Source organism: Phyllobates terribilis, unplaced genomic scaffold (genome assembly GCF_046119375.1).
Source record: "Phyllobates terribilis strain yellow unplaced genomic scaffold, ASM4611937v1 Scaffold_1__5_contigs__length_1240528914, whole genome shotgun sequence".
NCBI lineage: Eukaryota > Metazoa > Chordata > Amphibia > Anura > Dendrobatidae > Phyllobates > Phyllobates terribilis.
Window position 1 is genome coordinate 894006438 of NW_027362761.1, and position 14311 is coordinate 894020748.

General features: G+C 42.7%; 1 protein-coding gene across 2 annotated transcripts in view; it reads right to left on the bottom strand.

The window, feature by feature from the left end:
- The window catches only part of ALPK1 (alpha kinase 1), a 186719-nt gene that overhangs the window by 82528 nt on the left and 89880 nt on the right, over positions 1–14311 (bottom strand). The window contains exon 1 of one of the 2 annotated variants that reach the window (XM_073640635.1): positions 4040–4217. In XM_073640635.1, the coding sequence (XP_073496736.1) occupies positions 4040–4157 (118 nt within the window). In that variant the 5' untranslated portion in view covers positions 4158–4217. Of the gene's footprint in view, positions 1–4039; positions 4270–14311 lie in introns of those variants that run through there. The other variant, XM_073640626.1, reaches the window with a different exon arrangement.

The following is a 14311-nucleotide window of genomic DNA, read 5'->3' on the forward strand; positions in this document are numbered from 1 at the left end:
TCTAGTTATATTGTGTCGATATGACACATGAACAGGTGAAGCCCATAAACCAAGGAATTACACTTAGCAAAAATCCTCAACTACAAACAGATAGACAGAGTTCAAAAGGGGTAGAGAGATGAAAATGTATGCACAATGTATGATAGCAATTATGCGCAATTCATGATAGCTGTCACAATAAATTTGTAAATTTTCATTTTTCATCTCACTTCCCACTACCCTCACTACTCTTGTGGTTTATGTCCCTGATATAGTCACTAATTGGCTGCAGTGGTAAATACTCAATTACTCGCAAATAACTCAATGACTAGCAAAAAAACATTGGTGAGGTGTGTACTAAGCCCACTATACACATTAGATGGCTGTTGGACGAACAATGGTTCAACCGATCATTCAGCCAAAAGCCATCTCGGACTGGCTCTGCTTAGCCGGAGCCGAAAGAGCGCTCCTGTGTTCTCTACAAGCGATCTTTCACCAGAGGTATCTGGTGACATCTAATGTCTGGGAGACCATACGATCAGCAGTTTAAAATGGGACATGACAGATCAATATTTCCACCAACAATAACTTGTCTGTGGCTCCCATACAACTTGACTGTCGTCCAAAAGATAGCATACCCCAGTGGTGGATATCGCCTATTTAGTATTTCAGAATAAAATGAGTCAAGAAGACCATAAATTGAGTACAGCTATCCCCTTGCAATTTATTTCTAATATTATTTTGGCTATAAATTTGTGGGCCGATATGGTGCATGCAGCAATGTGAAAGAGACTAGTGCACTGTTCATTTGACGCACCGATATTCATAAATCTCTAACTGTGCACTCTCATTATAATGATTAGTTATTAATCCAGATTCTTACAGTATTGTAAACTTGCTTCACAGGATCTGCATCATTGAGAAGACCTGTCCTATCATATTGAGTAGTGTCTACTGAACCAATATTTTAATTATTGTGTGAATGTGCAGTATTTCCCACTAGCTACCCTGAGGCTACATCTTCATGGAGACTTCTTAAGCCTTTGTGTTCTCTGATCATTCCTCTCTTCCTCAAGTATTTTACCACATTTGCTGTGTCTAATTTAGTGATTATGGGGCTTCAACTTACTGTGTCTGGATCTAACCTGTTCTGACTCAGGGGACTGATAACTAAATCAGATGTACTACCTAAAACAAGATGGATACGTGATTGTAGAATCAGCTTAGCTTAAGAGAAATTCAACAGGAATTTAAAAGTGAAATGAATCATTGTCAGGTAAAATGGGGTTTCCAGTCAAACAACATACATAAAAAAGCTTTAAATAGTAAGTGATAATACTTACTAATATTATTCTATTAGGCAAAATATCTTCACTGGCAGGTAATCACTCCATCCTGGCCAGTTTGCTCAGATCACGTGCTAACACATGAACCATGGGACCAAAAACAGTGTGAGGAGGGCGACTGTTTTCCTTGTGTCAAAGAGTAGACCAGAAGAAAAGCTGCTGAGACCCGGTATGGAGTAGCTACTTGACGAGTTTCGGTACCCAGCCTTATAGAAATATATTATTAAATTATTCAACTATTTAAAACTAATGTATGTTCGGTATTTTTTTTGTCATTAAAATCTATTTAAGGCTTAATACATAAGCACATTTGGGATTCATAAGGCTTTTGTGCGGAAACTGTCCTACATGATCAGCTATTATTAGCCTGTGCAGTGTAGTATATGCAATAGAATGCAATATGAATATTCGATGCAATAGAAAAAGCAGAGTATTCTTAAAATTCAACACGTCCATTCCCTTGTCTCTTTTTATCCTCCATCTTGGGAGTGTTGGGAGGCCCCATACACATTATTAGTTGAAAGGTTCAACCAAAATCAGTAAGTTTAATCAACTTGCATCTAACATGAATGGGCAATTTAAGCTCAAGTAGCAGTATGGTTTATATTAAAACAGGGGTGCACAACCTGCGGCCCGGGGGCTACATGTGGCCCGTGATGCCATTCAGTGTGGTCATCCAACTATATGGACAGAGAAATGCTTGTCTGACAGGCTATCTGTAAGTGAGAAACTACACACAGAAGAGCAGTGATAAGAAGCTGAGGAGCAGGGACTGGCAAGTGCTCATGGTGCCCTGTATAGACATCTTTGGATGCCTCATAGATCAGGAGAACGGGGTCTCCAGACTAGTTTTGCACTTCAAAAAAGAGTATGTGAATTAGACAGAAGGCCTTTGATGTCTCTAAACGTACTAGGAGAGTGCTGATTGGTGGAGTTAAGAGTCCGATAAGTAGAATTTGCACCTGTCAGACATTTATGGTATATACTTTCGATATAACATAGATATTACAGATGGTAATATCCCTTTAGCTTTTCGTGCAGGGGACAGCACTGCTATGTATAACGAAAATCACAGTGTCCTATGAACGCCAGCTAAGCGCTGGCTTTCACAGGAGAATTGTTCTGACAAGCATGGAGGTCTTCAGCAGACCCCAGGCTGTCATGGCAATCCATCGGCACCCCACGATAACGTCGCAGGCGGGCCGATGGGTGTATGGAATGACACCCACCTTTGGGCACGTGTTAAATGGCATTATCAGAGATTGGCAGCGGCATTTAACCAGTTAATGCCGCGGGTGGCGTTGGCTGTTAAAGGTAGATGATGGATGATTAATTCATCAATCATCTGCCGGTAAACTCAGGGACCCAACATATGACGTAACTGTATGTCATATATCAGGAAGGGGATAACCATGTATTGTTTTCACTGTTACCTTTACATAGGTAGGAATAGAGGGAATAAATATGTACAAAGCCCTTTGTACCACAATCGGGGTGAAGTGAGGTAATGTGAAGAGTTGGGTCCCATTTTGAAGTTTAGACTTGAATTTCTTGTATTCATGCTTTTGGTTGTGGAAGCCAATGTAAGTACTTACAAACAGTTATGAGTTAAGATTATAGATGTGATCTTCTATGCATATACAGAAAGAAAAAAATAAATTGTGTGACTTGTTCTCATAAGCATTCTTCTTCATGTTATTCTGAAGCATTTCCATGAATGCATAGATCAACTAATTTTTTTTAATTGATGCCATCAGTTGGCATCAATTAGCTTCTGCTCTTCCAGGAAACCTTTTTTTAATGTGAAGAACAGGGTAACTTCCTAATGAATGTTCTGTGATGTTAACAATTGAAGTCAATTAAAAATAAAGATCAAAATAAAAAGCTTAACATTTTCTTTAAAAAAGGAAGCGTGGCGCTGGACTGTACATAAGAAAAAGAGAAATTAGCCTTGTTGAGCCTTACTTTGCACCCTCCTTGTATTATTTGATCTTACAATTTCTTTAACAAAGTTTTTTTTTCTTAAAAAGAGAAAAAAATCTTGGAGGACAACGTACAAATGAATTAATCCTAGAAGCCTTTACTTTGACTCATATTCTGCACAAAATCAATACCCATTAACGCACTGATATTAAATTCAATAAAGATTTCAGTTATGCTAATTCAAAGACATCATTAACTTGAATGCAAAGCAGGGCAAAAGCTGTCACAAATATCATTAGGACCAATTTTCTAAGTATTGCTGGTTTGTTTAATCCACAGAATTAAAAAAAATGTTTTCATCGGTTCTCTTTGGAATAAATCATGCAAAACTAATTAGCAAGTTAAGTCATTAAATTCAAATCTCGAAGCCATTCAGTGCTAATACATTGGTGGCACACTGCGCCAATAGCTTGTCCTCTTTCATTTTCTAATATTCAAAAAAGTATGTCACCTGCCATCAAACTTTTGCCCATTGTTCTGTTTCCACAAATAAATGTGGCTCCGCCTGGGTTTACTGGAGCCTGAAATTAGAAGTGACAGCAATTCACTCCAACAAAATGAGCTTCCTTCTCTGCCTGCGGTCCAAATCCCATTCATACCCCACAAACCCAACAGCCTAGCCAGTCTTGCCTGCCAAAAGAAGAAAAATAGAGCAGGAGTACATGTGGCTGAGTTGCACAGAGGCGGGAGGAACCTGCTGGCAGTCCTGGGCTGTCACATAAGGTCCTCACCTTCGCACTGCTGGTAGTCATTCTTTTCCTCTTCAGATGGCTCTGACACCTCTGAAGTGAGAACTTGGAGCATTTGCTTGCACTCCTGTAGCACAGCCACAACCTCTTGATTATTCATGATGACTGTTTCCCACTTGACTGTGAATTGAGAGTCCCTGGGTGCTCTATGATCAATGACCTAAGAGAAGGCACATATTCTGAATAAAAGGGATCTTTCAAGGTTGAGGTACCTGCGGAACAAAAGGGGAAAAGAGATGATTAACTAAAGCATCATCAATTATAAGAGAAATTCAAGCTGCGGAGAGATAATGGAGGAAAGAGTACATGAAAACACAGGACGGCATCTGAGCATTTTATTGGAGAAGTGTGTGAAATTACAGCAGGGTGCCTGACACACATGGGGATAAAAACAGATAGCCAAGATAAGAGAATGAAAGAGATACAGAAATCTTGTCTTCTATAGAGGACCTGACACAACTTCATTAACCGTTTCTGATGACATGGTGGACTAGAAAGCAACTTGTTGATAAAGAGCTCCAGCCTGTTCTTTCAGGAGCACCTGCCCTTAAAAGCATGCCCATAAAATATATAAAGAATAATTATCTAGAATTATACATATCTATAAAACAGAATAATGTTTCAGTTAATGTATTCATAGTGTGATACAGTTTATTATCTATAGCCATCTATGACAGAAAAATAAAGAATATGTATATACTGTATACATATGAGTGAGAAATATATAATAAAAATATATAAAATACTGAATATCCTCTGACTTTGTGTACTCATACGCTAATTATGGAATTCTTCAGTTATTTCCAATCCTAAAACAATTTACAAAAATGGCTTTAATATCCCATATACAGTTGTGCTCAAAAGTTTACATACCCCGGCAGAATTTTTCCTTTCTTGGCCTTGTTTCAGAGAATATGAATGATAACAAAAATACTTTGTCAAAAGTTGTCATTAAAATTTAAAAAGAGAAAACACACTAGTTTGACAATAAACGGCTTCATCCAACCAATAACCATGAGTGGAGAACAAGTTTTTTTGTTATCATTCATATTCTCTGAAACAAGGCCAAGAAAGGAAAAATTCCGCCGGGGTAAGTAAACTTTAGAGCACAACTGTATAGCATAAAAGTCATCTGAATTATCATTTATATCTGTCTGATTTTGCCTGCACATTAAACTATTACGCTTTGCAAAGATTATTATTTGAAATGATTGAATCTTTTGAAATTTGAGTTCGCCGAGCTTGACAAATTTTTCCCCCAAAAATATGATTAGTTGCGATTCGTAAAACACTTCAAAGCTTCCAATTGGCCTGAAACGATGTGTATAACATGTTGAGGTAGCCTAAAAATGTATTCAACCCCTTTCAAGTTCTTTAACACAAGCACAATATTAGTAATGTCAATACTAATGTCAAAGTGACCTCCCCATTGAAATGGATGGTAACCGGATAGTAACATAGCTCGCTGACGAAGTTTCCATAGTTTTTTAAAATAAAAATAACAGTGCAAAAATTCTTCTTCTTAGTCATTGTGATTAAGCAGACTGTTCTGTGCAGAATACTAACTCAAACCGACAGTGTCGCTGTCAAAGGTAACATCATCCTGCTGTGACTAAGACGAGTGATGTGTCATATATTCCATAATGCCCGCCACTTTCTCCCCACTAAAGGACTTGCCATAGGCAAAGGACCTCAATTGTGGCCTAAGCTTGGTAGTACTACTACATGGAGAGCTGAACCGAGTGGTGGCGATGCTCCTATTGCTGCTAAAGGCTTCAACATTCTTAGCTGGGGTATGTTTTTTTTCTTTTACATCACCCCATCCATTGCAATTTTTGTCTTTTAAAATACATTTTGTACAACACTATAATTAACTTTTGACAACCCCAATCAAACAACCCAATAAAAAAATGTAACAAGAAATATTTGGCAGGCAGGTGCCCATAGAGAAAGAAAAATGTGACAGCAGGCCACAGTACAGGTGTGGCGTTTAGTTGTCAAATTGGACTAGTAAAACGTGTGCAAAAACAGGCATATTTAAAAAAAAATGTTTTCTGTATTAAACAAAATTTCAACCCCCTTCCTAAAAATTATGAAATAAAAAATGGTAGATAGGTACAAATCCAAAAAGCCAGCACCTGCAACAGGGCGCTGAATTTGAGTGGTGAATGTGGATGAAAATTTTGACTAGCAAAACAGATGTGTAAAAAAAATTGTTTGCAACACAGATACTTTGTGTGGTAGACAGTTGCAGTTAAATGTCTGGATTTTGTAGAATTTTTTGTATTTTAAAAAAACAAGCATTCCACCCTTTACAAAAATGATTGCACAAGAAAAAAATCACTATATTTCTGACACTGATTTAAGATTTTTTATTCTGTAACAATACTGTCAGCTGGCTTGCTGATTTCAAACACATTAAGAATGAAGAAAAAAATGTGTAATTGTCATTCAAATGCAGGACAAATGCCAACTATACCATATCACTGATCAATCACACCAAGTGTGGCACTGTTCCTGCTAGCACCTCTCATATCTCTCTCTCTCCCGCTCATCTTCTTCAGTACTGCAGTTGTATAGTACAGTCTGTCTGGAGTATTTGTCCAATGCTTTAGCACTTTCTCTAATGCTGAGCAGTGAGCTCTGACATCCTTTCACTATTCTGAATCAGTCTAAAATGGTTGTTGCATTCCCTCTCTAAGCTTTTATACTAGCTATAATAGTCCAGCCTGGTTGGCTGAACTATACCATGTGATATGATAGCTGCAAGACATTATGGGGAAGTCTGCAAGGGTTGCACCTAAGGTCATGTAAGTCTTCTGTGGCTGTTACAACCTTCTGCAATGTGTAATATTTATCAGGATTCTTGTTAAGAAAGCATGCATTTGACTGATAATGAACTTCCACATTATTATTAATTAATCTTGCTATTATATGTGAGTAAATGCATTCATACTCTTATTATAGTAATATATACCTTTCTCATGCAGAAAACATCACTTGGTGTCAGCTAGCTGCAGCTCTGATGTTTACATCGATCAATTTAGTGATGCGTTGGATGCGAACGATCTGAGACTGAGAGCCGGCTTTCTGCTGTGAACGATGGGAGGCGGCACCCCAGGGTGAGCCACTAAATTCTCGGAATGGCTCTCACTGGACGTAAAAATTGTGGTGTTTGGCGGATGTAACTCCGCCCACTCTAACAAAACTTCGCCCACTCTTCAATTTAATTAGCTACTTGCGAGTGGGCGGAGTTTAGGCCATGGGTGGTGTAATGCAGCGACTTGCGGCATTACTGTAATGGTCCAGGGTGTGTTTTGGCCGACCATGTACCTCCCTCAGGTGACTGGTCACATGACTGTGACATCGTACAGGTCCTGTGCACACAGAAGGTCTGATCACATGACTGTGACATCAGCACAGGTCCTGTGTGTGCACTAGAGGATATATAAACCCTGGTAGATTTGAGACAGGTGTGTAAGGCGTGAGGCCTGTTCCCATGTGTGGGACACCGTTAGCCTGGAGAGGCTTAGTGAGGACTAGTGAGAACTAGTGAAGCCTGGTGAAGCCTGAAAGGCAGAGGCTGGATTCTTATGTGTAAGCGATACCAGTAGCCTTGGAGGGCCAGAGGCTTGGAAGGCAAGAGTCCTGGAAGGCAGAGGCTGGATGTTAGATGAGAAAACATACCAGTAGCCTTTGAAGGAACGAGGGCTGGAGACCCCCATCTGGGAAGCCGTAAAGCCACAGTGGTGGCAGAACAAATCTGACTGAAGCAGCTAAAACCCGGCAAAGGTAAAACACTGCATTATATGGACATTGATATAAGTGACTTTGCTGAAGGCTGTAATTGGAGCCAAGTGGGCCTGTCTGCCACTTGAAAGGCTCCTGGACATTATATGTGTATGTCGGCGAGCCACTGAGTTGGACTTGGTGATAAGCAGTAGTGAAGTGTAATAAACTGCTGGATTGTGAAATACTGGAAAACGTTGCATGTGTGCTTTAATTGACCCGGTGCAGTGAGTGTCCCCCAGCATGATCACTAGCACTGCCTTACATGTGGTTGGAGAATGCGGGCAACTACAGCCCGGTTGCTAGGGGCAACTGCAGCCCGGTTGCTAGGGGTAACGGCACAGGATGACGAGTGTTTATACAAGCATCTTGCTGTGGCTCGGTGGGGTCACGAAGTTTAAAGCATCTTGCTGTAACTCGGCGGGGTTACGAAAATTGTCCTCGCACTCAAACCTGGTTTGCTGTGGCTCGGCGGGGTCACGAAGATTAAAGCATCTGGCTGTAACTTGGCGGGGTTACGAAAATTGTCCTCGCACTCAAACCTGGTTTGCTGTGGCTCGGCTGGGCCACGAAAATTTTCCGGGGAGAGCGGTGTGAAGTGTCTAGTGTGAACAGTGTACCACGATGGCTGTGAATGGATCAGCAAAAGAAAATGAAGCTATTGAGCAATTAAAGTGCCGGTTTAAACCGCAGCAGGTATTTGAGAAACGTCTACGGGACATGGTGCAGGAACGGCAGTAGCTGTGGGCACCGTATAGAATGGCAGCAGTGAACCATTCGGTGAACTCTCCGGGGGCACCAGTATTGTCCCAGAGTGCCTGGGGAGGTGGTAAGAGATGTTGTGAACTGGGTCCTAAGACTATTGCTGATTTTTTTTGTAAAAATTCCCCTACCGGTGTGGTTGTTCAAAAGGGGGCGGAGTCTAAAAAGGGGACGGATTTTCAAAAGAGCGTGGAGTATAGAAAACTAAAATTTGTTACTGGTTGTGAGTTGGTACCGCCTAAAAATGACAATTTGACCCTTGATAACGGGGTAGCTCCAGTAGAAGGGGTTGACGTCAAAGTGGGAGGTGACCTGTTAGTCCACAAAACCATGGGGAGTGACACAGACCCCGTAGCTGATGGTGACACTACAAAAGTAGTACTGTGTGCCTTTGTTTCAAGTGTGGATCCTCCTTTAGAGGCAGAAGAGGAGGTGACGTTGCCAGTAGCAACCTCCAGTACAGTACTGAGACAGAAGGATCAGGATCTGACAGCCCTGAAAGAGGAGGTGGCCAGTCATGACCAAGAGCTGGAGCCTATCAGGCAGCAGTGTCAGAGTGACGTGCAGCAACTATGGGAAAACCTGGAGAACGTGTCCTCAGACCAGCGGAGCCTGGAGTCTGAAAGGCAGAAAATATACCAGGTTGTAAGGAACTTACAGCGAGACCTGGAGGGAAGCAACGAGGAAATTAACCAATGGAAGGAAATGTTCCAGAAAATTAAGGAGGACCGCTGCAAAACCAAGGAGGAGGTTTTGCAGTTGAAGCTTGAGAAGGAGGTGCTGCAGGATGAAGTTTCTAGGCGTGAACAAAACCTAGAACGACTGCGCGAACAGTTCAACCGGGACCTGTGTGAATCCAAGAAGGAATATGGTGAACGCAGTGGGGAACTGCAACAAATTAAGAGAGACTATGAGGATCTCCTCAGGGTTAAAGAAAAACTAGAGGATGATAAGGCGGAAGCAGAGCACATGCGCCAAGTGGTTGAGACCACTCTGCAGGACACCCGTGATGAAAATGGTGATCTTCGCAGAAAGACCCTAGGTCTGGAAGCTCAGGTGAAGGAGCTGCAGACGTTCTGTGATAATCTTCAGAGGGCAGAGACGTGCCTTAAGGAAAGAATCAGCAATATGGAAGCTGAGCGGAAAAAGATGGAGGAGTCTATCGGAGAAGCCACAGACCAGGGCCAGGAGTTGGCCACTGGAGATGGGAGGTATGAAACAAATACCTACTCGAATAATGCAAGCTCGGATGATTCGGTGGATGTAGGAGCCGAGATCAAGGAGTCGCTACAAGCCTATTTGAAGCAAGAGAAGCTTGAGAGACTGGCTGTCGAGAGCCGAGTGGGCGCATTGCAGACAGAGAGGTCTGAGAGAACTCTACTGTTAAAGGAGCAGTTGAAGCAGGAAGAGCTTCAGAGATAGGCTGCTGAGAGACGAGTAGCTGAGCTAGAGGAAGAAGTTTTCGAGCTCAAAGGTCGCCTAGCAAAGTATCACTCAGTGAATGAGGCCTCCTTGGAGAAGGAAAAGGGCAAACAAGTTGCACTCACTCCCTTATACCATGAGAAGGTGGACCTGAGGAGAGCTAAGAGAGTGTTAACAGAAGATAAATATTTGTGAATTTGTAGCTGTGAGTCAGCTCAGGGGAAGCATACAGGGTGAAGAAGCTGAAAGTCAGTTTCCCCTGAAACCTGAGCCAGATGATCATTTGGAGACCACTGGTGAGACCGAAACGTCTCGGTACAAGTGCCTCATAGATGTATCCGAGGATTTGAGAGAAGAATGCACCAGTGAGTCCATGCATGAAGAGTTTAAGAAGGCCGTGGGAGCCTGTAAGGTGTACTCGACCTCAGAAGCTAAACAGCTGGTGGTCCTGTCCACGACCGAAGTCACAGTGAAGAGGGTGGCGATCCTAAGTGACATGCACTGGCGATGTATTCGCACGAAGCGGTTTCTCCGGTTGAAGACGGAACAAGCCGTTAAGACAACTGGAGCTTATGAGAAAAGCTCACAGTCTGCGGGAAGAGGTCATCCGGGTGCCTCATGTTCTGGTGAGAAAGCTCATTGGGAGAAATGGCCGAGCCATGCAGATGATGGTAAAGAAGTCTGGTGTGATGAGAGTAAGCAGTCCACGTGATCGACAGGACTGGATACCAGATGAAGACGGCCTGGTGTCATTCTCCGCTGTAGGAACGGAAGAAAGTCTTGCATATATACGCATGCTGATGGAGTACCAAGTGACCTACCTGCGAGAGGTAGAACAGTTGAATCTCGCTAGACTGCGAGTGGAAAGACAGAATCGCCTGAGCGGCCGAAGGTGGCAGCCGTCTAGAAATTGTGAGACCAGATAGAGAAAGGGCCCCCTAAATAACAGAACAGCTACAGCTGAAGTTAGGGACCTTTCAAGATGTCCTGAGAGTAGTGGGCGTGGGTTTAGAGGTAGTGAGACCTCCAGTAACTCAGGTTTGAGTGGCCCATACAAAAGACCCAATAGAGGACGGGACAGTACGGAGTTGAACCGGACCTTAGATACCAGGGCATGTGAGTCACACTGCTGTATTGACCACTGGGAGCGGGGGAGGTCTGACAAGGTTACGACTGACCGCTGGGAGCGGGGGAGATCTGCCAAGGTTACGACCCGGAAATGTGACTTGACGAAGTCAGTGACAATGACGGATGGTAGGTCGCTAAGGAATGGGCCAATGTCGATGACTAATGTTCCAGGGGCTGAGCAGCGCAATTGTCAAGTACATGGTCTCGGTGTGAACTGTGGGTTATAAGGTGATTGTGTATAGTATGTGTTCAACCCCACAAGTTTGAACAGAGGGGAGGGATATGTAATGCAGCGGCTTGCGGCATTACTGTAATGGTCCAGGGTGTGTTTTGGCCGACCATGTACCTCCCCCAGGTGACTGATCACATGACTGTGACATCGCACATGTCCTGTGCACACAGAAGGTCTGATCACATGACTGTGACATCAGCACAGGTCCTGTGTGTGTACTAGAGGATATATAAACCCTGGTAGATTTGAGACAGGTGTGTAAGGCGTGAGGCCTGTTCCTGTGTGTGGGACACCGTTAGCCTGGAGAGGCTTAGTGAGGCCTAGTGAAGCCTGAAAGGCAGAGGCTGGATCCTTATGTGTAAGCGATACCAGTAGCCTTGGAGGGCCAGAGGCTTGGAAGGCAAGAGTCCTGGAAGGCAGAGGCTGGATGTTAGGTGAGAAAACATACCAGTAGCCTTTGAAGGAACGAGGACTGGAGACCCCCATCTGGGAAGCCGTAAAGCCACAGTGGTGGCAGAACAAATCTGACTGAAGCAGCTAAAACCCAGCAAAGGTAAAACACTGCATTATATGGACATTGATATAAGTGACTTTGCTGAAGGCTGTAATTGGAGCCAAGTGGGCCTGTCTGCCACTTGAAAGGCTCCTGGACATTATATGTGTATGTCGGCGAGCCACTGAGTTGGACTCGGTGATAAGCAGTAGTGTAGTGTAATAAACTGCTGGATTGTGAAATACTGGAAAACGTTGCATGTGTGCTTGAATTGACCCGATGCAGTGAGTGTCCCCCAGCATGATCACTAGCACTGCCTTACATGTGGGCGGAGTTTCGGCAACATCGACGTCATCTTAAATTTGTGTTCACCTAATTGCAGCAGGCTGGTAACGGGAGCAGGACATCGTGGAACGATTCTTTCCACGATATCGCTGCTCCCCTGATCGCTGGTGAGCCTGCCTGTTTGACAGCTCACCAGCGATGTATTAGCGATGCAGCAACGATCCCTGACAGGTCGTATCGTTGTCGGGATCGCTGCTGCATCGCTTAGTGTGACGGGGCCCTTACTGTATGTTTTCTCACATCATAGGATAGTGAGCTGATTACCTTCTTTGTTCTGTACAAACCAGGAGGGAGTGGCAACCTACCTAAAATCTACTTTCCATAACAAATCTGTAGACAGATCTTAACCCTGAAAGAGTGAACTCCTTGATAATCCTTAAATTCGAGGATTGGATTATCTTCAATATTTCCTACAGCATGAGGCTGGCAACTAGACCGCCTGCTGTTCACTGTGGATAATGGCAAAATAACATATAAAAAAATAAAATCATTAGAGCTGGCACAATCTTCCCCTATACTGGCATTCATGGTCATAGCCAATCTAACACCCACACTCTCAATGAAAGTATTGCCAGTAGTAATATGCGGCCAATATTGTTTGATGAGCGATTATTATTCTCAAAAAAATAGAGCCCACACGTTTAATAATAGTGAAATTTGCCTCAGTAATTTAGCTTTATTTAAAGAATTTGCACACAAAAATCAACTGGTGTTAGTTGTGACAGCTTGCATATATTATTTTCCTTGAATAAGATGTAGACCAATTCAGCAACATATGTAAAATTCAATATTTAGGCAATCTAGAGCCAGAGAACAACTGTTACTATCTGTTAAATGACATTTCTGTAACATATGAGCAGAGTACAAGATACTAGTATTCCTCTAGAGATCCCTTAACTGGGGCAATTAGACGTGTGATGGGACACAGCATTGTGTTATACAATTTGCCTGCCCCTGCCCCCATATTTTGTTTTACGATCTAGTTTTCTATTCATACAGAAGGAGCGGGATGGGCTGCATTAAAATAATGAGAGCGTTCAATAAAAAAAAAAGCTTCTTAAGGCAGGCTTCTCTTGTTAATATGCACAGACATGAAAAGGACTGCCCTTTCTTCCTATACAGCTACAGTGTGTGCAAATTGCAGGGGGCTCATTGGCATAATTCTCTGTAGTAGTGACTTCTGAGGGTAAACTGGATTTACATTACTTTCTGACAAGAATTAAATGGAGGCCTTGTGGATATATGAACAACTCTCTAGACGGCAACAGATGGGCATGAATGTGTTCCCTAGGCACACTATCGGTGACATCTGTGTCCTCTGAATTCTGGTGGTCCTAGCCAATTAAAAAGCTAAAGAATAAGTAGGCACCTCGTGAACAGCCGGCCAACCAGCGTAAGAAATGCTTGTGTTTAGCAACTCGGCTGCCAGTAACCCTAAGCTGAGAACTTGTTATAATGATAATGGCACATTGGTGGCTTTGGTTGTTATCATTATTTTTAGCTTTACTGACTTTTGGAGTATATAAGGAACAGGCAAGTGGGGCTTATAAAATCACTCTAAGGAGCAATTCATTAACCAGAGAATTCTGCATGAAAATGAAACCCAATCCCATTAATTCTACTTTATGGGGAAAAAGGAGATAGTGCTTGTTATTAGCTTAACTATCAGTGCTAACTAATATAAATCATTTTTTTTACATTTCTAATTCACAACTAAAAGAGGAAAATCAGGATAAACCTAAATAAACAATTTACCAAATATGCGCCAGGTGGCTCTGTCAGTGGTGACTCGCAGCTCTAAAATGGCTACCACTTACAGGCTACTCCGTTTTGCAGAGCAGTTGGGTTGCCCTGGCCTTCAACCTTTAAGCCCTATACAAGGATCTGGACTTACACAGGGGTCACTGGGGAAGAGCCACAAGGTCAGCTGCTCAGTGGCGCCAGCTGGCAAGAGCATCAATAACAAGCCGAGGTCACAATACGAAAACACAAATACCAAACAGGAGCAGAAGACACAGACTAAACCAGGGAAGCACAAAGCTATATCTGTCAGCTTCCAACAGGAAGCTTTAGTAGTCCCAGC